Source organism: Netta rufina (genome assembly GCF_964035555.1).
Source record: "Netta rufina genome assembly, chromosome: 19".
In the NCBI taxonomy this organism is placed as follows: Eukaryota; Metazoa; Chordata; class Aves; order Anseriformes; family Anatidae; genus Netta; species Netta rufina.
The window spans coordinates 7,207,597-7,233,332 of record NC_140143.1 but is presented as its reverse complement, the minus strand read 5'-3'; the positions used below and the strand labels follow the sequence as shown (position 1 = coordinate 7,233,332).

Genomic DNA, 25,736 nt, shown 5'->3' with positions numbered 1-25,736 from the left:
AAGAAGGTATAATATAATGCCTTACACATATAAAAATTGTGGAATGCTTTCTGTAGGGATTAACATTTCATTGCAACATAATGCATCTTCAGAAAATCTAAATCTTTCAAATATTGGTTGATTTTCAAGATAAATGGAAACATGTTAATGTAAGTGCTGGGAAAGTTAGTGTTTGCAGTTTTTTTCAAGCAGTAACGTATGCATGAAGCGTTTGCATCTTTACACCTTTGCTCTAAGAGTGGATTCTGCAGCAGAGCTCTGAAGAAATCACACGACTGATGTTGTCCTTAAATATGGAATCCCATGGTCAAATTTTGTTACAAAAACTGTTTTTATAGCAATTGGTATTTGTGCGTGGCAGAAATGAGGCAATAATGGTGAGTGGGTGTCTGAAATAGAGAATGTCCAGCAGATGGATACGTGGGGAGGGGAAAGTGGAGAATTTTTCATCTGGTCTTCTGGAGCGATCTTTTTATGACAGCTCTGACAGTTCCATTCAGGGAAGAGTGATGCTCGGCTGCCAAGCTGGGGAAGCCTGACTCAACAAACTGCACTTTCCTTTTGAGGGGGTGAAAGTCAGACACACTGATTTATATATAATATATATATGTAATATAAAAAAAAGCTGTGCAATTTCTGCTCATCCAGGGAAGTTGAATTGCTTGAGCAACTCAGCAGCACATGTAGCTGTGTAATAATGTCTTTGCAGTGGTTTGCTGCAGGTATACTTCTTTGACATTTCAAAGCATTTTATAGGCTGAACTATATCAATTTGGCTTTATAAGCCGAAGAGAAGACGAGTTGACATTAGCTTGTATTCTGGAAGATTTTACCCAATGTTGTGTCAGTTACTACCTATAAAGTTGGTTTGGCTGCAGCATATCTCAAGGAAGGACCAGAATTTAAAGCAGAATGATTCAACATAGTGGGAGTCTGGTATTTTGGATTAAAAATGCACGAGTGTGTGGAAAGGTGCTACCTCTGCCAGCGTGCCTGCAGAGATGAAGCTTCATCTCCTTTCCTGGAGCACAGAATGGCTTGAGTGGCTGCAGCAGTGTTTTGAGTTGCCATACTGGCATCATGGTCATGCCCCACTCACTCCCACTTCATATACTGAAATGGTGCATGGTATAACGGGACCATTTTTTCTGGCTTGAGCTTCTCGTTTTAGAAAACTTTATGGACTGGAAAAGCTAAATCACAGGATTACATTTTTTTTTAAAGTGTGGAATTTGAAGTTGAACAATAACCCCCCCACTCTTAAGACCTGGCTGCTTTAATATTGGAAATCCTCAGGTTTGATTGGGTTTACACAACCAAGCTACGTGAGCAACTCCTGATTATTACTAAAACTTATGTAAAGGAAAGTGCAAATGAAGAGTTTTTTTTTTTTCTACTGATACTTTTCAGTATTCAGGGTAAAAATGTTAGTGTTTTTTTTCTTAAAAAAAGTGTTTTCTTTCTGTTTGATAATGGAAAAAATCCTTCTAATAGATACATAGGAAATAAGGTCTGTGTGACTTAAAATCTTCAGTTACTTCAGAATATAACTATACAAGTTACATGTAAAAAGTTATACATACAATAAGTTATACTTGAGTATGTAACTATGTACAAGTTTCAGGTCTTAGAAGGAGCGGCTTGGGGGAGCTGGGGTTGCTTAGCTTGGAGAAAAGAAGGCTCAGGGAGACCTTATTGTGCTTTACAATGATGTTAAAGGAGGTTGTATTGAGGTAGGGATCAGGCTCTTCTCCCAAGCACCAGGTGATAAGATAGGGAGAAATGGCCTCAAGTTGTGCCAGGGGAGGTTTAGGTTGGATATGAGGAGAAATTTTGTTACTGGAAGGGTTGTGCTGCATGGGAACAGGCTGCCCGGGGCAGTGGTTGAGTCACTGTCCCTGGAGGTCTTCAAGAAACGTGCAGATGTAGAACTTCATAGCGTGGTTTATTGGTGGACGTTAGTGCTGGGTTACAGGTTGGGCTAGATAATCTTGGAGGTGTTTTCCAACCTGTAGGACTTGAAGATTCTGTAGATTTTAATTAGAATGTATCCATCTAATGTGTAGCTTTATTGTCGAGTTTTTGTGGTGTATTGAGAAAGAGCTAATGAACTTAAAATTCCTTTAGCTCGTTTTCAGAGGACACAATATATTGCTAAAGATAACTTTCCATATGCAGATTTGGTGTTTGCTGTGTAGGCTTCACAGCTACTTCTGGTTTTGTTCCTTAATCAGATACTTGTGTGCGACAAACTGATCAAAATAATTCAGTCCTATTTAAGGAAATAATCTCTGCTTTACTGAAGACGTGAGCGTTTCACCTGATTCTGCCTCTTCAAGTGGTTGTAGGAGAAGGAAGGCTTAAAAGAAGGGACGATCCAGTGGTTTAAACAAAGATCGGGTGTTGGGGGGGAAATACGTTCTGTTCCCAGCTCCGCTGCATGCTTGCCAAAACGACTTGGCCAAGTCACAAATCTGTTTAATCTGTTTTTAAAAATGGGGATAATGCTTCATGGGCGGAGGCAGGGGGGATGATGAAATTTCAGTGCTCTTTTCTAGCACTTTTTATCAAGAACTGTGCCTCGCCTTTTAGAATTGATTCCATGCATTTTGAAGCGGCTTGCTTCATGTCTGCAGCGCAAACACTGGAATTCTCCCCCTTTCCTGGTTCCCTGCCTCCCTGCTCTGTTTCTGAGGGCTACAGGTTCTCTTTGCCAGTGCTCCAGGCTGTCTTACATATCCAGCTTGGGGGAACAGTACTATCCCTAAGTTTTGGTGTGCCATAGGACTGCAAAGAACATGTCTAATGTCTTCTGTTAATTTCTGTTCAATCCCTCAGTGTTCTGTAATGCAGGGTGTTACAGAAGTGCAGAGCGGTGTGTTTGTTCAGTTGTGGTTGAGACCTTGAAAATTGTACGTATGCATTAGTTTTTTCTAAAAGATGATATATACGGTTATTGTTATTCCAACAAGTTTTACTCCTACTGTAGTTTCTAGTACATGTGTGTTTTTGGAGTAATAGAAATGTTTTTGTAAGGAAGGCTTAAGCAATGACGATCCATTCTGTTAGGAGGATCTGCAGTGAGAATACCGATACTCTTGGTCAAGCTGAAAGGTCCCAAGCAAACCCATCTTTAATTCTGTTGAAAAGCATTGAGCATGCACTCTTATTTGCTGAGTTCTGTACTTCCTTTTATGACTAGTGTCTTCTGGAGGCTTATTTTTCGGTATTAGATGGTTCAAGTTTCAACTTTCAAAGAGAACAGTTGGAACAATTGCACAACAGAGCGTTTTTTATGTAGTAAGTACTGTATGACTTTTAAATTAAGCTGTCATGACAGTTCTGCTTTACTTTTGAAGAAAGAGTAGACTGTGAGCTGACTTAAATTTACTAAAACATAGCAAACTTCTACATTTTGGCTGGAGTGGTTTTCTGCTGGGTTAGTAAATTAACTGGAGATAGCAGTGGCTCCTGGCAGCAGGTACCTGGTGAGCAGAGGAACTGTGTCTGGGAACAGAACTGGTGCAAGAGACAGGGAAGAGCTTTCCCCACGTAGCAGTGCTGAGCTCTTATGTTGCTGTATCCCATGACACCTGCCCTGAGATCAGGTATTTATTCATAAGAGCCTAGTCTGCACTTTTCAGAAGTCGTGGCCTTGATTTTTCATGACTTCACTAGATGCTGTTTGGAGGGTTTCATTTTGCTTAGCAGTGTGTGTATTTGTGTCTGGCTGTCTACACCTGGACTCCCTTTCTATTCAGTGACTAATAGGCAGCCCTGGTACCTGACTTCTCCAAACCCTTTTAGGCTTTTCCCTTCTAGGGGTTTTGCACCCTTTAGTGCCTGCTCCCTTTCATTCACTGTAAAGACAGATGACTAACGCAGCTACAGGTTTACACTTGGAGAAGCTAATCCCATGCTTCGTGTTTGTTTGCTGTACCCTTTCGTTCTCTGTGCTGTTGTTCCTTTATCAGAACAGTGACAGTGGTTAACATCCATTCTGACAAAGACTTTTGTTCAGTGTGTTCTTTTTATTCCTGGACAGATTTCCACTTGCGTGACTATCTGACTTGTTAAATCATGTCTGTTGTTCTTACTAGATTTTATCCTTCTGCACTTTCCTGCTGCCCCTTACAACATCCCACGATCTGAGAACTTGGCACAGGCTGAGAGGAACAGCTCAGGAGGAGTGCTTCTTGAGGAATATTTTCCAAAAACAATCTGCTTGTTGTAGATTAAATAGTTCCACTGCTTTGCAATCTTCAGGCTCTTTGGAGTCCTCGTTGGTTCTGGAGTGCCCCCATGAGTGATTAAGGAAAGTAAGTCCCTGTCTGCAGTCCATGCAGACGCATCTAAAGGGTCTGGACCTTCACCGAAAAAGTTTTAGCAATTTGCAAGTAGAAAAAGAATCGAAAAATGGTTTGAACAACCATTCTGCAGTGTGCAGTTGGTTAAGAAAACAAACAAACAAGATGCTTTCAGAATATGATTTAAAATGTTGCTTTCCAATGAGGCAACGAGCCCATCAGTGTCACTAAAGCGAGCCACGTATGGGATGGCTCTCGGACACCAAACATTCTTGGATGGCTGTGAATGTAATTAATGCTCATAGCTTTTTGCGAGGGCTGTGAAAAAACTGTTCTTTGACCAGGCAAGCAGATTGAGGGAGGAAATTAAACACTGCTGTGTACTCAGAACTGGAGTTGGTAGGAAGCAGTTTTTGTCACTTCTCAATGGCCTGAGTTAGTCATGGATTTGTAGGTGAAATAAAGGACTGTGCTGCCCTTGGAAGCAGAGCTCTATCTTGAAAAGCCCAGCTAAAATAAACTTCAGTGCCTTGATTCAGGAAGTCTTTTCTGTGCTGCCTTGCCCCTTTGGGTAGCTGTTCTTTTGGTAGTGATCGGGGAATTTTGGCAGAATTCTGCAAGAGAGAGCAGGTCTCTGATGAGGTAATAAACCAAGTCTTGTTACTGAAGTAACTGATGTCTGTCTGAGTCACGGGGGGGTTGTTTTGTTTTGTTTTTTATGATTATGCTTATGTCCAAACACATCGTGACAGCACTTGTACACTGTACTTCCCCCTACTGTTTTAACAGTAAGGAATAGTAAAATGCCAAGTGCCCTATCTTTGGCTTTAAGCAGTTGTGTCCAGTTTGCTCACAGCTTTCAGTGAGCACTGAATACTGTTATTATCTCTTCGGTGTTTGCAAATGAACTTCTGCACCCCCACAACTACCCCACAACTGAGGGTGAGGTGCCAGGCACCTCTGTAGGCAGCTAAGCTGGTAATAAAGCATCTGGTGGTTTGGGGTTGTCTGCTCCAGCTTAGCTCCGACTGTAAATCTTGGGCCTTATGAAAAGTTCTTGAATGGTATTTACTGTTGTGGTGAAAGTTTGCGCTTGCTCATTTGGTAATAGGAAGCCATTGTTAAATGCAGCTATCTGGAAGGAAGGAGGAATGATGATTGATTTTCACTTTCCTGTTGCAAGTGTTTTGTTTCGTTTTTTTTTTAAACAGGAAGCTATTGTGTTATGGAGTTATGTATGTTCTGTTGGGACTCAAAATAGCCCTTTGAAATTTGGCAAAGATAGAGGCGCAATCTTTTGGACAGATTTTAATTTGTTTTTACAGTTTAGAATGAAATTTAGGGGTAGAGACCACACAACCTGACTCTGCACACAGCTTTTGTGTACAGAGATGCTAAATACCCGAAAATGCAGTGTTTCCATAGGCGGAGTTTCTTTTGTATTCACAGGCTGGGGAGCCTCAAATTCCAGAGGCATTACATGAGCAGTTTTAATGAATTAGTGTCTGGTTTTCCTGCAGCAGATGTGACAAGCAGCTTTATAAGCTGCTTCCCATCGATCGCTGTTTTCCAGCTCTTTTGTGTCTTTCTTTTGCTTAGAGAAAAGCAACGAAGAGCTTGGTTTCTACAGTAACTGCTGCCTACATTCTTGCCTGCAGGCCAATTTCTTTCTCAGTTCCTGCAGCCTGTGCAGGGCTACTGTATTGAATTTCTTTAGGGTTTGTGTTTTGTTTTGGTTTGTGTTTTTTTTTTCCTTCTTGATGGTTTATATGTTGTACCGTGTAATAAGAGAGGAGAATGCAGTGGGAATTGGTGATTTTGAGATATGTATTTTTAATTAACCGTAGCACCCTTCCATGTCTGTAGGATAACCTAAATGTTTTTGCTACTGATCAGTACCGGTATTTGTGTGGTTGGTATTTAAAGAAAGTGGAAGGCCTGACTGCTAAAGCAAGAACCTTGGAAAATTTGTAAGGCTGCTTGCATTAATGCCTGGTCTGTAGCATAAACGTATAGGGGAAGGGTGAGATCAGCGTTTATAGAATCATTTACATTTGCAGCAAAATCTGTTGTGGTTGAACAACTTCAGGATGTGTTATTTTTTTCAGTCTTGACTCTTAAATACCCTTCAAGAAACAGTTGTGAACATAGGGTTAAAACTGCCTCGTTTCTCACAAAGTTAGCTTTCTAATCAGCAAAGGAGTATGAAGCAGCATTTCAAACAGGAATGTGTGCTCATTACTCAGTTTCTGTTACGCTGTGAGTGGTTTGGGAATGTTCCCGTCGTCGTCATCAATATTCTGTTGTCATAGGATCTGTTTTTGACGCAGACAGGCTTGTTCTAGAGCCTTCTCAAAGTGGGTTAGCACCATTCCTGTAGTGACTACCAATAACTTTTCAAACTTCTTACACAGTTGCTGAAACCTGAAGGAAGATGTATGTAAATGAGGTTTCTTGTTGAGGAGCCATTAATTACAGCTAGGTCATGTTCCCAGCCTTTGCTTAGAATTTGATAAAACTATAATGTAGGCCAACTTGAATTAAGATGGGGCTAAAGCAATATTTTATCACTTCTGATGATGCATAGGTCTTTGCTTTGAATTTTATGACATTCAAGTGGATAGAAAGATCAGGGTGTTTTTTCTTTAGGGCAGTTTTCCTTGGTGGTTTATGGCATTGTGTGGGAGCTGGTGGCACACCTGAAAAAACACACAAATGCTCGTGAAAAATAGTGCACAAAATAAAAAGTCTTAATTCCTGGTTTAAAACTCTGAGGGTTTTTGTTGTTGTTCTTCATGATATTGGATGCTGAGATTGCTCCAGAGCCCTCACATCTGCTGTTTGTGGAGGACATGCTTTTCAAGCATCGATCTTTAGTCAACAGAAATCAATTGCAAAGGATACAGAGAATTAAGGGAAGCACACACGAGGCCATGACTCACGCCCTGGAGGAGAGAGTTGCCACTTTTTAAACAGCGGTTGCTTTTCGGCTAACCTCTAGTGGTGTCCTGACCAGTAATGGCCACATGGAATTGAATGCAACTTTGTGGTAAATTAACCAAATCGGGACTTAGCTTAAATCATGGAGGCACCTTTAAATCCTGCCTTTCAATCAAGCAAGCTGGGAGGAGGAATCTATACCAGGACAAGGTGCGTGTGTCCGTGTGCGTACACGTGTACCTGTAGGAAGTGATGCTGGTTCCTGCTGGGGAAGTTTTTCACCTTGCTGCACAGGGTGGGGTCGACTGCAAGCAGAAAAGCCTCAGAAACTTCCTCTCTAAAAGCTGGTAGAGGAGTCAGGCTTCGTGTCCCTCGAATTTAAATTCTAGAAGTAATTAAAAAAAATATTTATTATTCCCTAATAGTCAATGGGGAAAAAGGGATATTGCTTTTCTTCTATTATGAACAGTTAGGAAAGGTTTATAAATGAGGTTAGAGCTTTTATAAAAGGTTAGAGCTAACCTTTGTGGTAGGAGCATCTGGTGTAGGTGAACAAGTATCTGTATAAAAGATGCCCAATGAAAAGGTTCTCTCTGTTCAGGACAATAAGAAACTAATTGTGACTTAATTGATGTTACAACACACTGGATCACTGTGCTTCAGTGTATCTGTTACAAAGTTAACTATGCTCCCAGCATTTTTCTTATTATAGGAAAATTTTACAGGAATACCTTTCTGTGAACTCCTAGAAAATACTTGATAAAAAAAATCTCTGAACCATTACTTGTGTTTAAAAACTCAAGAAAATCTTTACTATAAAAATTGTGCAAGTTTTTTTTAATAACCTATATTTTATTAGTAATAACAACTTCTTAGTTTTATTTGTTTTCAGGGAGTTTTCACTGTGACTCTTTGATGGATTTATAATTCTACCTTCACTGTTAGTTTGGAAATGCAGATTTTTAACTGTTGGGTACTTTATCTTAGAATTTTGACTCCGTTTTAAAGCAGTTCAGTTCAATTTGTCTTATTAAGTTTTGTTTCTGTTGCTTCTGTGTAGGTCTAAAGAGGACGATTCTGTTCTGGAAAGTGCGGCAGTACTGACTTAGAGTTCAATTAATCATAGACCAAAGTCTTAAAAATAAATTCTGGAAGTGAATAATTTAGTATGCCTGTTCTTGGTGTTGAACCATTGGAAAGCTTTTGGTATAATATTCAGAAGATGAGAAAGCTAGGAAAAGTAATTGTCTCTTCTGGAGAATGTAGAAAACACTTTCTCCTTGGCAGTGGAATTACTTTTTCTCTGAGCTGACAGGGGTTACTGCTTTCGGGTTTCTCCAAGAGATGGAGTCACAGCCCTTCTTACCGATTTGTGAGTGTTTCACCTGTGTCACTTTGAGCTGCGAGAGGAGCCAAGTTCAGCTCTGTTTACAGAGACGCACCTTTTCTCAGGATGCAAAGGCACAATGCGCAGGTTTTACAGAGGCTGAATTTGTATGTAATTGTACTTCAACTTGCTGTATCTTTTTTTTTCTCCGCTGTATTTATGGCCGTATTTATAAAGATGTCTTTTAAGCTTTGCTTATTTAAAAATCTGTTAAAAATAACTGTTAGTTCTAGTTCAATTCATAATTAATTTCCAAATAATCTGTTGTGATGGAAATAATAAACGGAGCAGCAATAGAGATAAGATGGAATTGGGGACCGTGTTCTTGCACGCTGACATTTGTCCATTAGCAGGAGGCGCCACACGTAATTTCCAAATGCTGTGTTCCTATGGATGTTTGAATGCCGCCCGGTTTTGATTTGCTGGTCTTAGATTTCATTTGCAGACGTCGCTTAGGACAGCACAGATGAAGCAGGACCCTTGTGGAGCTTTCTGACCTTGCAGGACTGGGCTCAGTGACTTGGGATGCGGGGCAGAGAGCACCCCAAGCAGCTTGCAGGCAGCACCGGGACAGGGCTGGTGCTCAGAGGGACAGCAGCAGGCTGGGGGGAAGCTGACAGGCACCTTGTGAGGCTCAGCAAAGGCTAAAGCCAAATTCTGCATCTGGGCTGGGTTTGGCTGGGAAATGCCTGCCTGGGAGCAGCTCTGCCCAGGAGGAACCGTGGAGGTCCCAACAGAGGGGCAGGCACACAAGTTTCAGCGCTGCGCCCTTGTGATGATGGAGGCTGGCCTTGTGCTGGGCAGTAACTGTGTCTGCTTTGGGTCCCCAAAAAATTTAACGACAGCAAAAAGACAGACTGGAGGGGGTGGTGGAGGGCTGCTGAGGTGCTCTGGGAACCAGCACACTGCATACGAGGAGAGGATCTGGATTCCTTTTGCCTGGGGAAGCCCAGAGGTGGATCTCATTGCAGTCTGTCCCTGCCTGAGGTGCAATTATGGAAAAGATGGGACAAGGCAGCGCTGAGAGGATCAGAGGCTGAGGATGGATGGCTGTAACAAGTTGCAACTAAAGCAACTAAAGAATTATACCCTGACAAACGGGAAAAACTGTTCACCATTAGGGAGGCTAATTACAGGAGTGGATTGCCCAACTCCATCTGTTGAATGCTTCAAAATTTGATAAGCCACGGCCCAGAAAAACCTGATGTAGTTTGGAAAGTAGCCCTGCTGTCAGCAGGAGGTTGGGCTAGAGACCTTCAAAAGTCCCTCCCAAACTCAGTTTCTCATTTGTCCTTTGTGAACGATGTAGAAAACAGTTTTTGCTTGACTTTTAAAATGCAATTGAATCAAATATGCACTTGGAACTGTGCATCATAGTATCTCACTGGCAACTTAAGCTTCAAAGTGTGCACATCTTCTACTAGGAGTATAAATTAAGTAATTGATCGTGTAGATTGGTTTTATTGGAGCGATGGGGAGAGAGCAGCTAGGACATGGGTCTTAAGTGAGAATTAGGTAGGCAGGAGCCATTAGAGAAGGGGTTAGTTGTGAATCTCCCTTCCCTGGAAGGGAGGCCCTATCTCAAGGTGTGATGGTTTCTAGGCTGCTGGGGAGGAGAGGGAGGAATGAACAGCATCATCTTAGCCTGCTGTATTGTCAAAGGAGGCCTAAGCTGGAGGAAGTCTGGTGGTTCAGGTGTTGTTAATTACCTCAGTTCCTCCTGGAGGTGAGCTACCCTGCTGCCTGTGCTTGATATTTAAAGCATTTGAAGTCAAAAATTGGCAATAAATAAACAAATCTCTCAGATGCTGGCTGGGTTCTTTTTTTCTAACCTTTTAAATGTGAAAGTTTGAGGCTTTCCTTGGCTGTTGGTAAGCAAGGGTTTGAAAATCTCACATCTTGTTATTCTTCTCAGTCTGTTTAAAACTTAGGGGATCCTTGAAGTTGCTGGAGTTCAGTGGCATTATGGATGTAAAGGAATTGAACAGGAGTGTTGGGAGTACCATGACGTACAGAGCTATTAGTGTTGAACCCCCATAATCTATTTGAATGGAGAATCTGGAAGTGCTGATAACAGGAACGCAGGAGAGCAGCTTCTGTCCAATTTCTGCCTTGGTTTTTAAGAGGCAATGAGAACAGACTGATTCAAGGGATACCAAGGCACTGAGTTTCATTGCAGGGCTTATGGAGGGGGAGAAAATTGAATTCCTGCTTCTGTGTTTCAGCTCCCCAGATGGAGACAGAACATTTCCTCATTTTCAGTCAGACAGTAATTTCATACAGGCAGACCTACAGGTGTATAATTAGCTTCTCCCTGCAGTACAGACAGAACTGCTGAGGGAAAGTGAGGAAATATTAGAAATACGGATGTGACAGAACTAGAACTTAAGCCACCCGGCACCCTACGGAGTTGCTAAGCGTTCTCAGCAGAGGTAGTGCCCAGATCAACAGGTCTCCATTTTGCTGGGAGCTGTACAGGTAGGAATGGTTTTCCAAGGAATTGTTGGAAATAGCTAGGTGCTGCTCATCTGTCCTCCCTATCTCGCCTTTTCCCGTAGTTAACCCAGAATGAACTTTTTAAAAGAAAATTAGGATCCTGAGGTGCATTTTAAGTGTGACACCTTTGCTGCAGTTTCCTAGATTGTAAATATCTGTCCTCCTTTTTGATGCTCTGTAGGAAGTACAACCCAAGAACTTTTCATAGTAAACAAATAAAATTACTCAAATGTGGGTACTGTGAGTAGTTGTTTGAAATACATACAGTGCAACAGTGGCACATCAGCTAAATAGTCTGTTTGTTTTCTTCGCTTGGATACCTACCACACAAGTGTTTCATCACGTAACTCTTTAGTAACTCTTTAAACACAGATGTTTTGTAAACTTCTTTTTCCGTTGGTCCAGTCATGGCTCTGTTGATTTCCTACCCTGAATGGTATCAGCCTGTAAAGGAGGAATGGGGGTTAGCTGAGTAAGTGAGCTATAGAGCGACCGTTTGCAGTACTATGCCTTTATTTTTTCAGTTTTATTCTTTTAAAGTGGGTTGTATAGATGAGGTTATTCTATACCATCCATCGTGTGCTAGAACATCAGAAAAATATTGTAAATACTTTAAAGAGTGAGTAAAGTTGACTTCAGCTTGCTATAGACTAAATGTTTGAACAAGTCTCCGCCTCTGGGTGTGCTGTAGGGTTTGTTTAGGCCATGGTTTAATTCAAGAATATGCCCAAACCAACTTGGTTCTGATTTTGGAAGTAAATGCAGTATGTATGCATTAATTTAAGTTACATAGAAAATCTCTTAGTAGACACTTCTCGTTGTGCTTTTTGGCCATATTCCAGTTATTAAAAATATGCTTCTATTAAAAACCTGTTTGCAAACATGAATCAATTGACAGATGTGGTATTTGATAACACGATTCAGGTGCTCACATGTTTAAGCCGGAGAGTGATGTGTAAGCAGCGCCTCAGCAATGCTGTCCTTTGACTCAGCATGTGAAACATGATCTACAGCAGTGACAGCTTTGGGTTTGGTATTAAAACTGGATTCGTGGCACTTTTGTAACCTATACGTTTTATAACCTGTACTGTACCTGCAGTTAGTCAAGCTTCTCCTTTAGTTTTGTTTTTTTTTCCCAAAGCCAGCTGAAGTTTTCGACTAACATTTGTCAGCTTTGCTTTGGAATCTCTGCTTTAGTCTCATCTACAACAATCCTCCCTTTCTTTTTTGCAAAAGATGCCCACAGGGCAGATAATACCTGAAGGCAGAGCGGTAGTGTGAGAAGGGAGCTGATTGTGTGCATACCGATGCAGAACATCGGGAGCCTTGTGTGTATTTCTGGTAGGTGTTGAAGCTCTAAGACCCACCTCCTCCCCACTGTGCCCCGCACTGGGGGACACCGGCTGGTCTTTATTTGCTGCTGGCCCCAAGGCCCTGAGCCAGTGAATGAGAATCTGAAGTCACATCCAGTTGCTCCTGCGTTTCTTTTAGGTTGAAATAAGCTTGGTCTGTAGTAACTCTGCAGGTATGGACTAGCCTTGTAAAATATGTCAAACAGGTGATTCTGAAGTTTGAGCCTGTCTCTGTCAAAGAAATATTGCTGTTGAGTTTCCCACAGCGATTTTCATTTAATCTTCCTGATTAGGTTTTTAGCAAAAAGGTCCCCTTTGGCTACCCTCTTCTGGCATAAACTTAGGGAGTGGTGGTGTCATTATTGCTGATGAACTGAAATGTTTGGAAAACATTTTTAGTAGCCAAACAGCTGAGACCTCTTTCAATGATTGCTGAAACAATACAGGCAGAAAATACTTCTACTGGAAAAAGCATGTTAGTGAGCTGATCCTGAAGATACTAAATAAAAAATAAAAAAAACACACAAATTGGTCCACGACTTTCCCAGTGAAATGCATCTATGCTTTTTGGTGTGGATTCTGTTCCTAATTTAGTACGTTGAGCATGTTTCAGAAATAGGTCACCTGTTAAATTTGGACGTAGGCCATACTGAGACACAAGAGGGAAGAGGAAGGTCGTTGTTGCGCCTTTCTCTTTTTCCTCATGCTTGGGTGTGAATTGTAGGAAAAAAGAATCATTGCAACACGTGTGTGTTACAAGAAATGTAGTAAAAATCAAATGTTTTCTTTGTTTTCTAAACATCCTTTAAGACACAGAAACCCAAACATGTGAGAATTAATGTTTTTAAGACTATTCTTCCGCTTGGTGTGCCTTCCAATTCTTCCATCATTTTCATGTTGTGTATTTTTTCAGAGAAATGATGGCTTTTGTTTGCAGTCTGTATCTTGCATTCATAGTTACATTTCTTAGGCCTGTTCCAGTATCATAGCTTCCCTCCTTTATAAAACCAGGTCTACATAAAATCACTTTAAAAACATTTCCTAAGGTTTGTTTCTAGGTAATGTATGACTGGAAAGTTCTCTTCCTTGTGTGGAAGAGGTGTGTAAATACAGTCGTGGGATTTAGTGCTGTGTAGGCTAGCAGCTTAATTAAGAAAGAAGATAGTAAAGTTATTTGAACTGCGTTTCTGTAAATGCTTTTGTTGAGAGAAAATTAAGTTTCTTGTTTGCTCAACCTGTTTATTTACTCAGAAGTTATAAATAGCCTGTTCCCTTTAATTGGGTTAACAGCTAAATGCTTACACAGAGGGATGAAAAAAGGAAAATGTTCAAAGGTGCATTAATTGCATTTTATTTTCCACCTGTAAAAACAAAAAAAAAACAACACATAGGTAATTTCAATCATATTCTGATTATAATCAGTCTTTAAATTTGGGGGTGCAATACTTGGTAATATATGAAATTTGAAAGTTTATTGAATTTCATTCTTAAATTCACCTTTACATAATGGATAGTTGAATGTGGCACTGCAGCAGCTGTATACCCTGAAAATGGTCAGAATTAGGACTGCTAGGAGTTTAACATGTTTAAGAGAAAAGAAATCAGAGCTTTTATGAAAACAGTCTATGAAGCTGGTTAGGCATCAGATTTGCATACTTTTATGCTCCTGATTAGTTTTGATTATCATGGACATACTTGTTGGTTTGCAGCAGCCATTCTTTAACACCACAAAATAATAGCCTTTTGTCTTCAAAATAGTACTACTTTTAGGGATAGCTGCAAGATCAGGATGAACCTCAGGAAGTTTAGCAATTACAAACAAACTGCCCTTGTTACAGATAATTGCATTTGCTTATATTTCTTTGTAAATTCTAAAGTTATTTACGTGGGGATCTTTTTCTGGTCATGTTGATCTTTATGACCAGTAAGATGAAGGTGGATACAACTAATTATGTAAATAGCATAACTTTTAAATACGATGATATATGCAAGTTATGCAAAACAAACAAAAAAACTTACTCTCTGTAAACAACTGGCCTACATACTTGTTTTTCATTTTTCAGCTGTACTTTCAGGTTTCCCAGCACAAACATAAAGATAACATTCACAGCTCTGTCCAATGAAAAGAGAGAAAAACAGGAGGCCCCGGAGTCCCCAGTGAAGCCTGTGCAACCCCAGATCTCTCCCTTAACGATAAACATTCCAGACAACATGGCTCACCTGATCAGCCCTCTCCCTTCTCCCACAGGAACCATCAGGTATTTAAACCCCGCAGATTGAATATAGGGCAATATGTGTTTACAAAATTGAAGCAGTTTTCTATTTCATTTTATGTATTTTGCTTTTGCAGTAAAAGTTAAGCTCAGCGTAACCTGCCTTGGAGAAAACTACCACTCTGCTACCTGTGAAAATAGTTGTATGAGCAGACGTTAGTATCCAAATGTCATTTGATCAGTGTGTACCAGTTTGCTCAGGATTCTTGCAACAAAGAAACTTATGTTTTATTTGCATTCCAGATGATTTAGATTGCTTTTTGCTCTTGAGTGCTTATGGAAAGACTTGAGATAAGTCCCAATTGTACCATTTTAAACATCCTGATATTCACTGTCCCCCTTAAAGTTTACCAACAGAAAAAATATTTTTTTGGTTATCATTAGAGTGTGGAAAACAGACTGATTTCTTGCTCCAAAAGCTGATTTAGTTTTGATTGGTCATTACTGGACGTAAACAGAGGATTTACTTAAAATGAAGTATAACATAAGAGTTCACTGTAGGGAGGTCTTCTGCAAGGGAGGTTAACTTGGGCTTTTTACTTGCTTGTTCTGCTTAATTTGATAATTGTAGCCATTGTTTGATTTATTTGGGATGAAATTCAATTAAACATAAGCTAGCTGTGCTCACAAATTGGTAAAATTAGTTTAAATAGAACTTTGAAATTTCACAGAAAGTTTAGGAGCAAAAATTTCACTTACAGTTATTTTTCAAAACCACACACGTGTCTTTGAAGGTTCTTTAACTTCCTGTGTCTTCATTTGAGTGAAGGGCTGTTAATGACTGATCTTTAAAAATGTAGATCCTATTAATGAAATATAAATGTAAGGATAATTGACTTCTCTCATGCTCGCGACAAAATTGACTTATTTTGTGCTTGTGATCTTAATGCAACATTGAGATGTTGTAGTGTTCAATGTGATCTATATAAATAGTGGAAGCAGAGAGAAAAGGGATCTAGACTTGACTGTATAACAGGTTTGCGTTCTTATTAAAATTCAGAGAAAACATATTTTGCCCAAGAAATGACAGAGCAGCTCATAAATATTTCAGATAATATCACGTATATCACCACAGTCTTTGCCTCACTATGAATTTTGTAATTCTCTTTGGGGCTTTCATGCACCTGTTGAGTACAGTTTATTACAAACAAAAAAAAAGATGACAGTTTTGAGTCTATTTTGAGAGCAAAGCATGACAGTTTCTCTTCAAATCATCCTGTTTTATAGAAGACCTGTAAACTTGCTTTGATTATACCATATGTGTCGCTTTGTCAATATATGCTAAAGTGAGCTCAGGAGAAGGATGTTGTCAGTTGATATGTAAAAACACAGAACAGCAGTGACCTATATTTAAAAAATAAAATAAAAAAATAGTTGCCTGTTTTGGCTCTAATCAAGGATTCTTCCATGAAACACATCAAAAAAAGCACAAAAACACATCAGTCTCCTTTGTACAGCATATCACTGGGGGCAAATTATTAGTGCTGGATTTCCAATGATGTGAAACTCAAGTCCAATAATAATTTTTTTTAAATATATTGCCCAGTCTGTAGTGCCTGCCATGTTTCTGAACATATAGAGGGAGGTAGCAAGAAACCTTAGAGGTCAGACATAAACAAAACTTGGCAGATGTCAATTTATTAGTGTTATTGTGTAAATCCAAATGCTGTTTTCTAGCTTTATTTTTTCTTTATTTGAAACCATAGATTCAAGTTAGGTTAAAAATTGTCATTGAGGATAGGCTGGTTCTGGGGGCACAGCAGCCTTTGCCATTCTAATTCTTAGTTACGTTTTAGAATTGCTGCGGACTCTGCTGAAATCAGTTGCAATATAAATCTCTGCCAAGTATGTGCCCTTGTAGAGAGCTGACAGTGTTTTTTCAGGGAAGGGCACAGACATTGCCCACTGAGTGCCTCTTGTTGGCGAAATGGGAGTTGTAGAAGGAAAACTATTTTTGTGTGCAGCTGTAGTTCCTGTGAGACAGGGGAACAACCTTGAGGAACATGTTCAGTGGAATCAACACACTTTTAGCTTTGTTTTTCTGTGACGGATGGCAAAATGTGAGGTATCCGGATTGACTTCTTTCCTTCAATTGGTAGTTTTACTTTGTAACAGTGTATTTGCTCTGTTGACCTAATACTGAGTGAAATCAGATTAAGTCAGTGCTGAAGTAGCCTATTTATAGAGTTTAGAATTTTTATACACATCTGTGTTTGTGTATGTATATGAACACACCTGCAAACAGTTAAAATAATGTTTTAGATTTCAATGAGAATCATTTTTTGCCTCACTGCTTGTTATATTTTCTCAACTGTGCAAAAATACTGCACAGGAGAGGATCTTTTTTGAGCAGACTAAATACAAACATATGGTAGAAATTTCAGGCACGATGTGTTTCTTGTTTCAAATGAGGGGCTTAATACATAAGCAACCGCTCATTTTAAAATGGACTTTTCTGTTGGCAAATCTTACATGAATAAAGTGCAACCTAATAAATCAGTTAATCCTTTTTCCTTTGAGGAGCAAAGCCTGAGCTTCATTTGACAGGTTTCTTCCCGCAGTGATTTTAATTCTCATGGATGAGTTAGAAAGGCTTGGAAAATGGGGGGTTTATATTGGAAATACTGACAGGCCTTTAACTCTGCTCTGGAAGTGCTGGTAGTGGCCTTTTCTGCAATAAGAGCTTTTTGATTAAATATAATGTGGTGATATACTGTATAACAAAATAGTAGGATCTTCTTTTTATGCTCTACAGTGCTGCAAATTCCTGCCCATCTAGCCCTCGTGGTGCAGGCTCTTCAGGGTACAAAATGAGTCGTGTAATACCATCTGACCTACATTTAATGGCTGACAATTCACAGTCAGAAAATGACAAGGAAGCATCGGGTGGAGATAGCCCAAAGGTAAGCATTGTTTGAAATCAAAACCGTAAATTAAGTCTTAACTGAATGCAATACTTTTGAAAGACTAATTTTGTTACTGGAGTATATGCACTAAGTCACAATGCAACTTCTTTTTTTTCCCAACTTTTAATTTTTAGGGTTTTGTGATTAGACGTGACATTTATTTTGACACCTTCCTTCCCCCTCACCTTTGGAGAGGGGCTGTATGTGTATGCAGTTACATATCTGTTTACAGGCGTTTGAAAATTCTTTAATGTTTGTTTTTCCACATTTTAGTCTTATCTTGAAATCTATTAAACAGAAGAGCACATTTGTAGCTTTTCTGCTTGAAGATTTCGGTTGTCCAGAATTAATTGTGTTTTGTACCTTTTAATTTATAAAAAGATGCATGTATTTTTAAATTTTATTGACCCAGACTTTTATTTTTCTTCTGTAGGACGACTCTAAACCACCTTACTCCTATGCACAGTTAATAGTACAAGCAATTACAATGGCACCTGATAAGCAGCTTACACTAAATGGAATTTATACGCACATAACTAAAAATTATCCATACTACAGGACAGCAGACAAGGGCTGGCAGGTAAACTTGATTTCTAGAATGTTTTTTGTTGTTGCTTCAAGAAGCATCTTGGTCATAAGTCAATTGGTGAGCCTAGCAGCCCTTCGTAAATAGGATTTGTTAAATGCGTGTTCATTGAAATTGTCTCTTTTCTGATTGTAACATCTCCAACAAAGTAGGGAATACACCTTATTTGATACTGGAAATATCACTTTATTCCTGTTAAGGTATTCTCTAAACCTGTGGGAGCAATACATACAGACTTCTGGGAGCAAGACAGTTAGCACAGTGGATTTAAGTATATGTATGCTATCCAGGAATGTGGTTATGCTTTGTAACTTAATTGCATAAGCATATGTATTGTTATTTCAGGATAAAATTAAGATATTAAATGTGACAAGTTCAGGTTTATTTGCAGAGGGGGATCTTGACCATGCAACACAATGAAGGAGCAAGCATGTGTTACCTGTTATCTAGCACTATGTGCCTTTTATTTCCACAGTAGCCCACTTGTGAACTTGACTGATTCTGTACTGCGTTAGCCCAAAGCCTTCAATTCTGTAGAATTAATTTCTGCATTCTTTTCCTTTTTAAAGAGACCAGCCCCAGCATTTGCCAGGATGACTAACCAAGTATGAATCAGTCTGGCGTAGTCTTTCCAGATCGTGTAAAGGTTCAATGCCTTTGCTGCTGTTTTTAGTTTCAGTGAAGGACAGAAGAGCACAATTAGCAGGACTGGCCAGTTTGCCCGTGTAACGTTCAGACTGCCCTGTCGATCACCAAGTATCAGTTTCACAGTGCTGCTCTTAGTACAGTCATGATCTGCAACAGAGGCATGCTCTGGAGTTATTTCAGGGAAATAAAATTTGGAGAGGCTGGGGGAGGGGTAAAGCGAGGAAGTGTTAATACGCTGCTTGCTCTACAATAGAAGACTAAAGAGTACATGACCTCTCATGGAGGAATAGATTTTAAATATTAATCACATACTTATTTGTCATAGAGTCTATGTGAGAGTTGACTCATTCTTAATGAGAATTCCAAGGTTAATGGGGAATGTCACTTCTACAAACTTTTTCTAATGGTTTGGCTAGTGAAGGACTTAACTCTTGTTCTGGCTAGGAAGCACCTAGAAGATTTTTTTCCCTTTCTCACATAATGCAGAATTCTGGCTGCAGTCATACTAACAGATCTGTTTTAGCAGTAGGATTTTGTTTATGAAATGTTGGTCTGCTTTTTGCTTCCTATTCTGAAATATGTTGAGTATCTGTGTGTATAATGCTTCCTTATGTAAGCATCATGTAACCACGCATACATTGCAACGCAGTTGACGAATTCCGTCTTAGAACAGCGTATGCATTTAGATGTAGAATGATTAACAAAGCTAGGATAATAGACACAGCAGACATATGTTCTGGAATAAATAATTAGCACCTGTTTCTAAATCAATAAATAAAGCAAAAAGCTGAAAATTAGATGCTGTTCAGTCACTAGTAGTTACTGCTATAACAGTAACAGGTGTACCTCATGTATCAGCGGCCCTGCTAGCTCTTAGCCTTCAAGTATTAGATTATAGTTAAGGTGATTTTATCTGATCGATGTCTTAAATAATATTTGAGGCCATATATGCATATTATTCAAACCAGAGAGTATATACATGTGTATAATGTCCAAATCCTATACCTTAGTAAGTACTGTTGAGGTATTAATATCTTTTAGTATATAAAACTCTCATTTTGACTAGAGGACTCTTTGTGAATGTATTTTAAGCAGGTACTTTTGGATCTACTCTTTTATTCTAGCATACGGAGAAATAAATACAGTTTATAGGCATGTTCTTGGCATCTTTCTAGTTGTGTTTCAATTTTTGGCAACAAAAACCATTTCTGGTTTCATCAGTTTGCATTTAAGAAACCATACATGGTTATCATTTCTTTAAGTTTTCGAAATTTGCCTTCAGGGTCATGAATACATACGTCTAAGAAGGATTTTGAGGAGCTTTTGTTAATGTAAAGCCTTTTCTCCATTTTCCCCTGTTCTCCCACAAGTATGTCAGTATGTATTCTTACACTTACTTTCTTCTGCTTCAGTGATAATGTTTTTGAAAGATTTTAGGTTTATGTATTTAAATTTAAAAAAGCACGTGCACAAAGCCGAGCATAGATAGATACTTCAGAGCGTTAGCAGTTTTCTGCATCTTTTTGATCAGGGTTGTGTGTGTTACAGCAAAGTGAGGATAAAGCAATGCGCAAACTAGAGCGGAGTGGCAGAGATCTCACTGAAGAGCTGTTTTGGAACCCACTGCCATTTGTTGTTTTTCTAGACAAACTAAATCCTTGGCTCCTCTGTTGAGACAGAGACTGTGGGTGAACTCCCAACAATATAGCTGTATTTGGATCTTGTGTAATTTAATCTTCTCTTTCTGTATTATGGAACAGTAACAGAGGGGAATTGTGTAAGATCAGAATCAGCATATTCTGTGTTCTGCTGGCCCTTGTAGTACAACCTGGTATTTTCCTTGACACCTGGGGAAGGGTGGTATATGAGGATTGCTAATTCTTGATTTTTTTACACTGCATTATGCTCAAGTATTTGTAGTGTTCTAACAGTGTTGCAATCACCGTGTTTCACGTTAACATACTGGTTTTTAACTGTTGGCAAAGATTTGAAAAATGCAAGAGTACCTTCCAGGTTTATGGCACTACCTTGGCAGTGCTCTGACTCCTGTTGAATTAAGGAATGAAAGAGCTGAACCCCGAGTCTCCTGTAGTACAAACTGCTGCAGTAGGCCACATTCTGACTTGAAAAAGTTATATGAATTCTACATATTTTTTTATGTTCCATAGAATTCAATACGTCACAATCTCTCTCTGAATCGTTATTTCATCAAAGTACCACGTTCCCAGGAAGAACCAGGCAAAGGCTCATTCTGGAGGATAGACCCTGCCTCTGAAAGCAAATTAATAGAGCAGGCTTTTAGGAAAAGGCGGCCTAGGGGAGTACCTTGCTTTAGAACCCCTCTGGGACCACTCTCTTCTAGGTAAGGAAAAACAGATGAACAAAAAGACTATGGCTGTTGTTTAATCTTCAGGCTGATACAGACTTGATAGTTTTGGATACAGTCACAAGTTCAGTAATTTAATTTCATCCAGACTCATTATTTGAATTCTGTATGATTTACGAGGAGGCTGCCAAAACACTAGGTTTGTTTTTATTGATTATTTTCAGTGTTAAAGAACTGACTCAATTTACATAACTAACTGTCAGATTGTTAATGTAAGCAAGCCTTGCTGTACCTTTGGGTTGTGTTGTTGTTTTTCTTTTTTTTTTTTTTTTAACAGAATTATAATTTTAATTTCTAACTGCCATTTAAACTGCACTTTAAATCAGCAAAGAAAATTATCAAAAAACAGTTACCATTTTGTTGAACTTAGAAATTACAAGTATGCATCTAGTTTGATAATGTTCAAGCAGAATTTGATGGGAAAATACAAGGGTTTTACTTATTCCCTTTGTGAAGTTATGGCCTTTCTACTGGTGTATTTTTTTGGCTTGCCCTTTAGACAGATTTGCTCACCATCTTTCTCCACCAGAAGAAATGTTCATGTTTCACAGATTGTGTAGAGAGTCACATTAAGAAGGCATCCAGCCACTTCTGTTCCATTAACTATACCTGAAGTTTGCTTTTTAAATCCTGTTCTTGTTTAACAAAAGCTTTTTAAAAGATCATCAAAACTGCTTTGGGTTGTAACTGTACTTGCCAGAAGGCAGAGGTGCCCTCCTGTGGGCAGTGTGTGTTACAGTCTCTGTAGAGGAAGGTCACTGTCTGTCACAGTTCAGAAGTTAAAACACATCAGCTGCTGCTTTCATTTTTAAATGCAGAAGTGCCCCAGCCTCTCCTAATCACTCTGGAGTGTTGTCTGCGCACTCCAGTGGAGTCCAGACCCCCGAGAGTCTGTCCCGGGAAGGATCTCCAGTCCCAATGGAACCTGAGCCTAGTGCTATCCAGCCAAAACTAGCGGTAATACAAGAAGCACGATTTGCACAGAGTGCCCCAGGTGAGGAATCCTGAAATAAGCATTTGGGGGTTGGAGATGGGAGAGGGCTAATATATAATACAAGCGTGTGTGTGTATGTATATATATGTTTACATGCACGCACTACCAAGATTTCACAAGTACACCAAAAATCAGTAAAAATATTTAAGCCCTTCACATTTAGAGCAATCACTGTAAAGCATGTAAACATAGCAGGTAAACAGCTTTTTGCAGACATAGAGGCTGCATTATCTGTGTGTATCAGAACCCTTAATGGCTTTATTACTAAGCAGGGATTGTGCTTCTGTCCTGTATAGGACTGTACTGTCTTGCAATAGTTGTCACTTCCTTTGGATACAACATATTCTTTCTGGTTTAGAAAAATAAATACATTAACTGGGGGGTTACAGAAATAAGCAAATATCTCACATACGTCTGTGGTCATTTCAACCTTTCAGTGCTGGGGATTGAAAGAGTTGCAAGGCTAAAGAGAGAGAACAAATATGCATGATAAGAATTTTCCTTTTTTTATAAACATGAACAAAAAAAACCCAACAAGCAAAAAAGCAAGAGCAAGGTGTGATGGAATACATATTTATTTGTTTAGATGATACACTTTTGCCATCCATTTTGTTGATGATGCACCTGGAAAAGTAGCAGTGACCATTCTGTGACAAAGGCAACCAGTCCTTAGCAGAGACCGTGCGTCCGCAGCCTAGGAAGCTGGGAGTTCTGCCACTGCAGAGGTCCTCCACACAGTACATGAAGCACACTTTAATTCCCATCTACGGAAGGCAGTTTTACCGAATAAATATTAAACATAGCTTTGGCAGTACAGTTGCATTTGCAGGGGCATGGCAAGGGGGCTTTTGCCAAAATGGTTACAGCTTGTACCGAGCTAACCCAGCACTGAATGCCATGTGGCATGATCTTCATTGTCCATTTTTATCTTTTGGATCACTCAGGCATTAATGAAGAAGGTTGTTAATCTTACGAGGCTTTAACATTAAGTTAAAAAAATGACTGGCTTAAATTAAATAATTAAAATTAGCAGCCTAATTTTTGTCTCTTTCTTGATAGGATCACCTCTATCTAGCCAACCAGTTTTAATTACTGTACAACGGCAGCTACCACAAACTATTAAACCCGTCACCTACACTGTTGCAACTCCTGTGACAACATCAACATCCCAGCAGCCTGTAGTTCAGACAGTTCATGTTGTTCACCAGATACCAGCTGTGTCTGTCACAAACGTGACTGGATTAGCACCAGCAAACACTTACACTGTAGCTGGACAGGCAGTAGTCACGCAAGCTGCGATGGTAACCCAGCCCAAGGTAGAACCTCAAGAGAATGGAGACCACAAGGAAGTAAAAGGTGAGAACCTGGGGGGTTAGTTGCTGTGGGAGGTCTTTATATGGAAGGATTATTATTTGAAATTTACTTCCAGTTTGAAGTGTAGTACTTGAAATGCATCGTAATTCCTCATGCATGTTGGAGCTAGTAATTAAACAGTATGCATCTGCACTGAGTAGTGAAGTAAAACTACTTTCCTGTAGTAAAAGTAAATGAATTTTTAATGTGTTCTTGTCTTTACCAATGTTTTATCATCTGTTTTTCAGTTAAAGTGGAGCCTATACCTGCTATTAGTCATGCTACAATAGGAGCTGCTAGTCGTATCATTCAGACATCTCAGACCACCCCCTTACAGACAGTTACCATAGTGCAACAGGCACCTCTAGGTCAACACCAGCTACCAATAAAAACTGTAACGCAGAACGGAACGCACATAGTACCTATCACCACTGCGATCCAAGGACAGGGCAACGCTGGTATGTATTGTGTCAAGATGTTCTGTTGCTTTGCAAAAACGGTCGCTGCTGAATTTTTGAAATGTTCTCGTGTATTTTGTAGTTGTACTGAAAACTAAGTTGTACAGAAAATTTTGATTACGGTCTTGTATGAGTTTGTTCTCTCCCTCTTGGTAAGAACCAGCATTTCTCTTCAATGATGATTACTTGAAGATCTATGTATTCTCTTGTAGTCATTACAGTGATGTGTTTAGTGGTGACCAACCTCTCATCATTAAACCCAGGATATAAACAAGTTTTAAAAGAAGTTCCTGTAAGACAGTGCCATTAAAATGGTAACTGCTCCCCAGATGATTTGTCAAGAACCAACCAGCAAGAAGGCAGGACAGACTGGCTTTTTGAGCAGTTATCTTTTTCTTCTGTTGCTATTGAACCTGTACAAGAGCAAGGCACTAAAATGAAGGAGAATTCTCCAAGATTTTGAGATTCTTATTCTGTCTGCATACCCTCTTCCCCTCTCAGATTCAGCGGTCTAACTGGGTAGCAGTATTTCTATCACAATTTTAATTGTTCAGGATTTATCATAACTTAAACAGATGTATTCAGTTTTGTTTGCTCTGCAGGTGCATAGAGATTGTTTCAACAGTTTCACTTTGAGATGTTATCTGATGCTGCAGTAGCTTTTTTGTTATAGAGTATGCTTATGGAAATTGATATAAGATAGCCTAAAAATATTTCTACATGTATTTCTGCTCTAAAATCTTAATAATGGAGTGAATTATTTGTTTTGTTTCCTTTTTACTCCTTTTCCATCTCTGACGTTGGTTCTCCTACTAAAGTTCAATATTTATAGGTCAGTGTTCTGCCTCCTTCCACTTCATTTCAGTGTAAGTAAAGCAAAAGCAGTTACTGCCAGACCTGATATGCACCTTTTTTGGTCAGAATTGAGCTGAGAGTCACGTGAAACTATTTCTGAAGTATTTGTTCTACAAATGCATACGAAATACAAAACCGTTTGCTTACTTGCCCTCGTGATATTCCAGGTATTCTCTAGGATAGTTTACTAAGAACAAATATAACAACTTCTTTTTGTACATTTTACATTTCAGCTCCTGCAAAGCTGTGGTGCTCAGGAAAGGGAACTTGTGTGTGAAAAGCAGGTTGATTGATAATGTTTAGATAAATTTTCTTGAAATGCAATGAACAAATTAATATGTTAGTATTTTGTATTTGAAATTTAAATGAAACTGACATTTGAATAGTTGGTTTAATAAAGTCAGAGTTGATAGTGAGAAACAGACTCCTGTCAAGTAGAGGGAAAGAACCCTTGGATGTCTCAGAAGATCGAGGGGACTGCACTCGCCTGTTAATGGTGACTGGTGCACTGTTTTGTCCATGTAACGACAAAGATTACAAAGATTAAGATCTGGCGTAGCACGTTTGAGCTATGTACATCTCTGTCAGTGTAGTTCAGTTGTACTCTTGAATCTAATCAGGTCATTTCCCAACCTTTCTTGTAAGGAAAAAAACAGTGGTCTAACACTTTGGGTAAGTGCCTATCTGTCAAAAAAGAATTGATGCTTGAGTTGTCTGCATCTCCTGGTGGTGTGAGTTGCACTGGTTTTGTTTAATAACTTGTGGCTAGAGGTGAGTGTGGCGTGGTGCTGCCCT

At 39.3% G+C, this 25,736-nt stretch overlaps 1 protein-coding gene across 1 annotated transcript in view; it reads left to right on the top strand.

Moving 5' to 3' along the window:
• FOXK2 (forkhead box K2) overlaps positions 1-25,736 on the top strand; it is a 58,066-nt gene that overhangs the window by 19,192 nt on the left and 13,138 nt on the right. Inside the window, exons 2-8 of the mRNA XM_084298541.1 lie at positions 14,546-14,740; positions 17,511-17,658; positions 18,095-18,241; positions 21,064-21,257; positions 22,100-22,275; positions 23,335-23,631; positions 23,877-24,086. Of these exons, the coding sequence (XP_084154667.1) occupies positions 14,546-14,740; positions 17,511-17,658; positions 18,095-18,241; positions 21,064-21,257; positions 22,100-22,275; positions 23,335-23,631; positions 23,877-24,086 (1,367 nt within the window). The remainder of the gene's footprint in view (positions 1-14,545; positions 14,741-17,510; positions 17,659-18,094; positions 18,242-21,063; positions 21,258-22,099; positions 22,276-23,334; positions 23,632-23,876; positions 24,087-25,736) is intronic.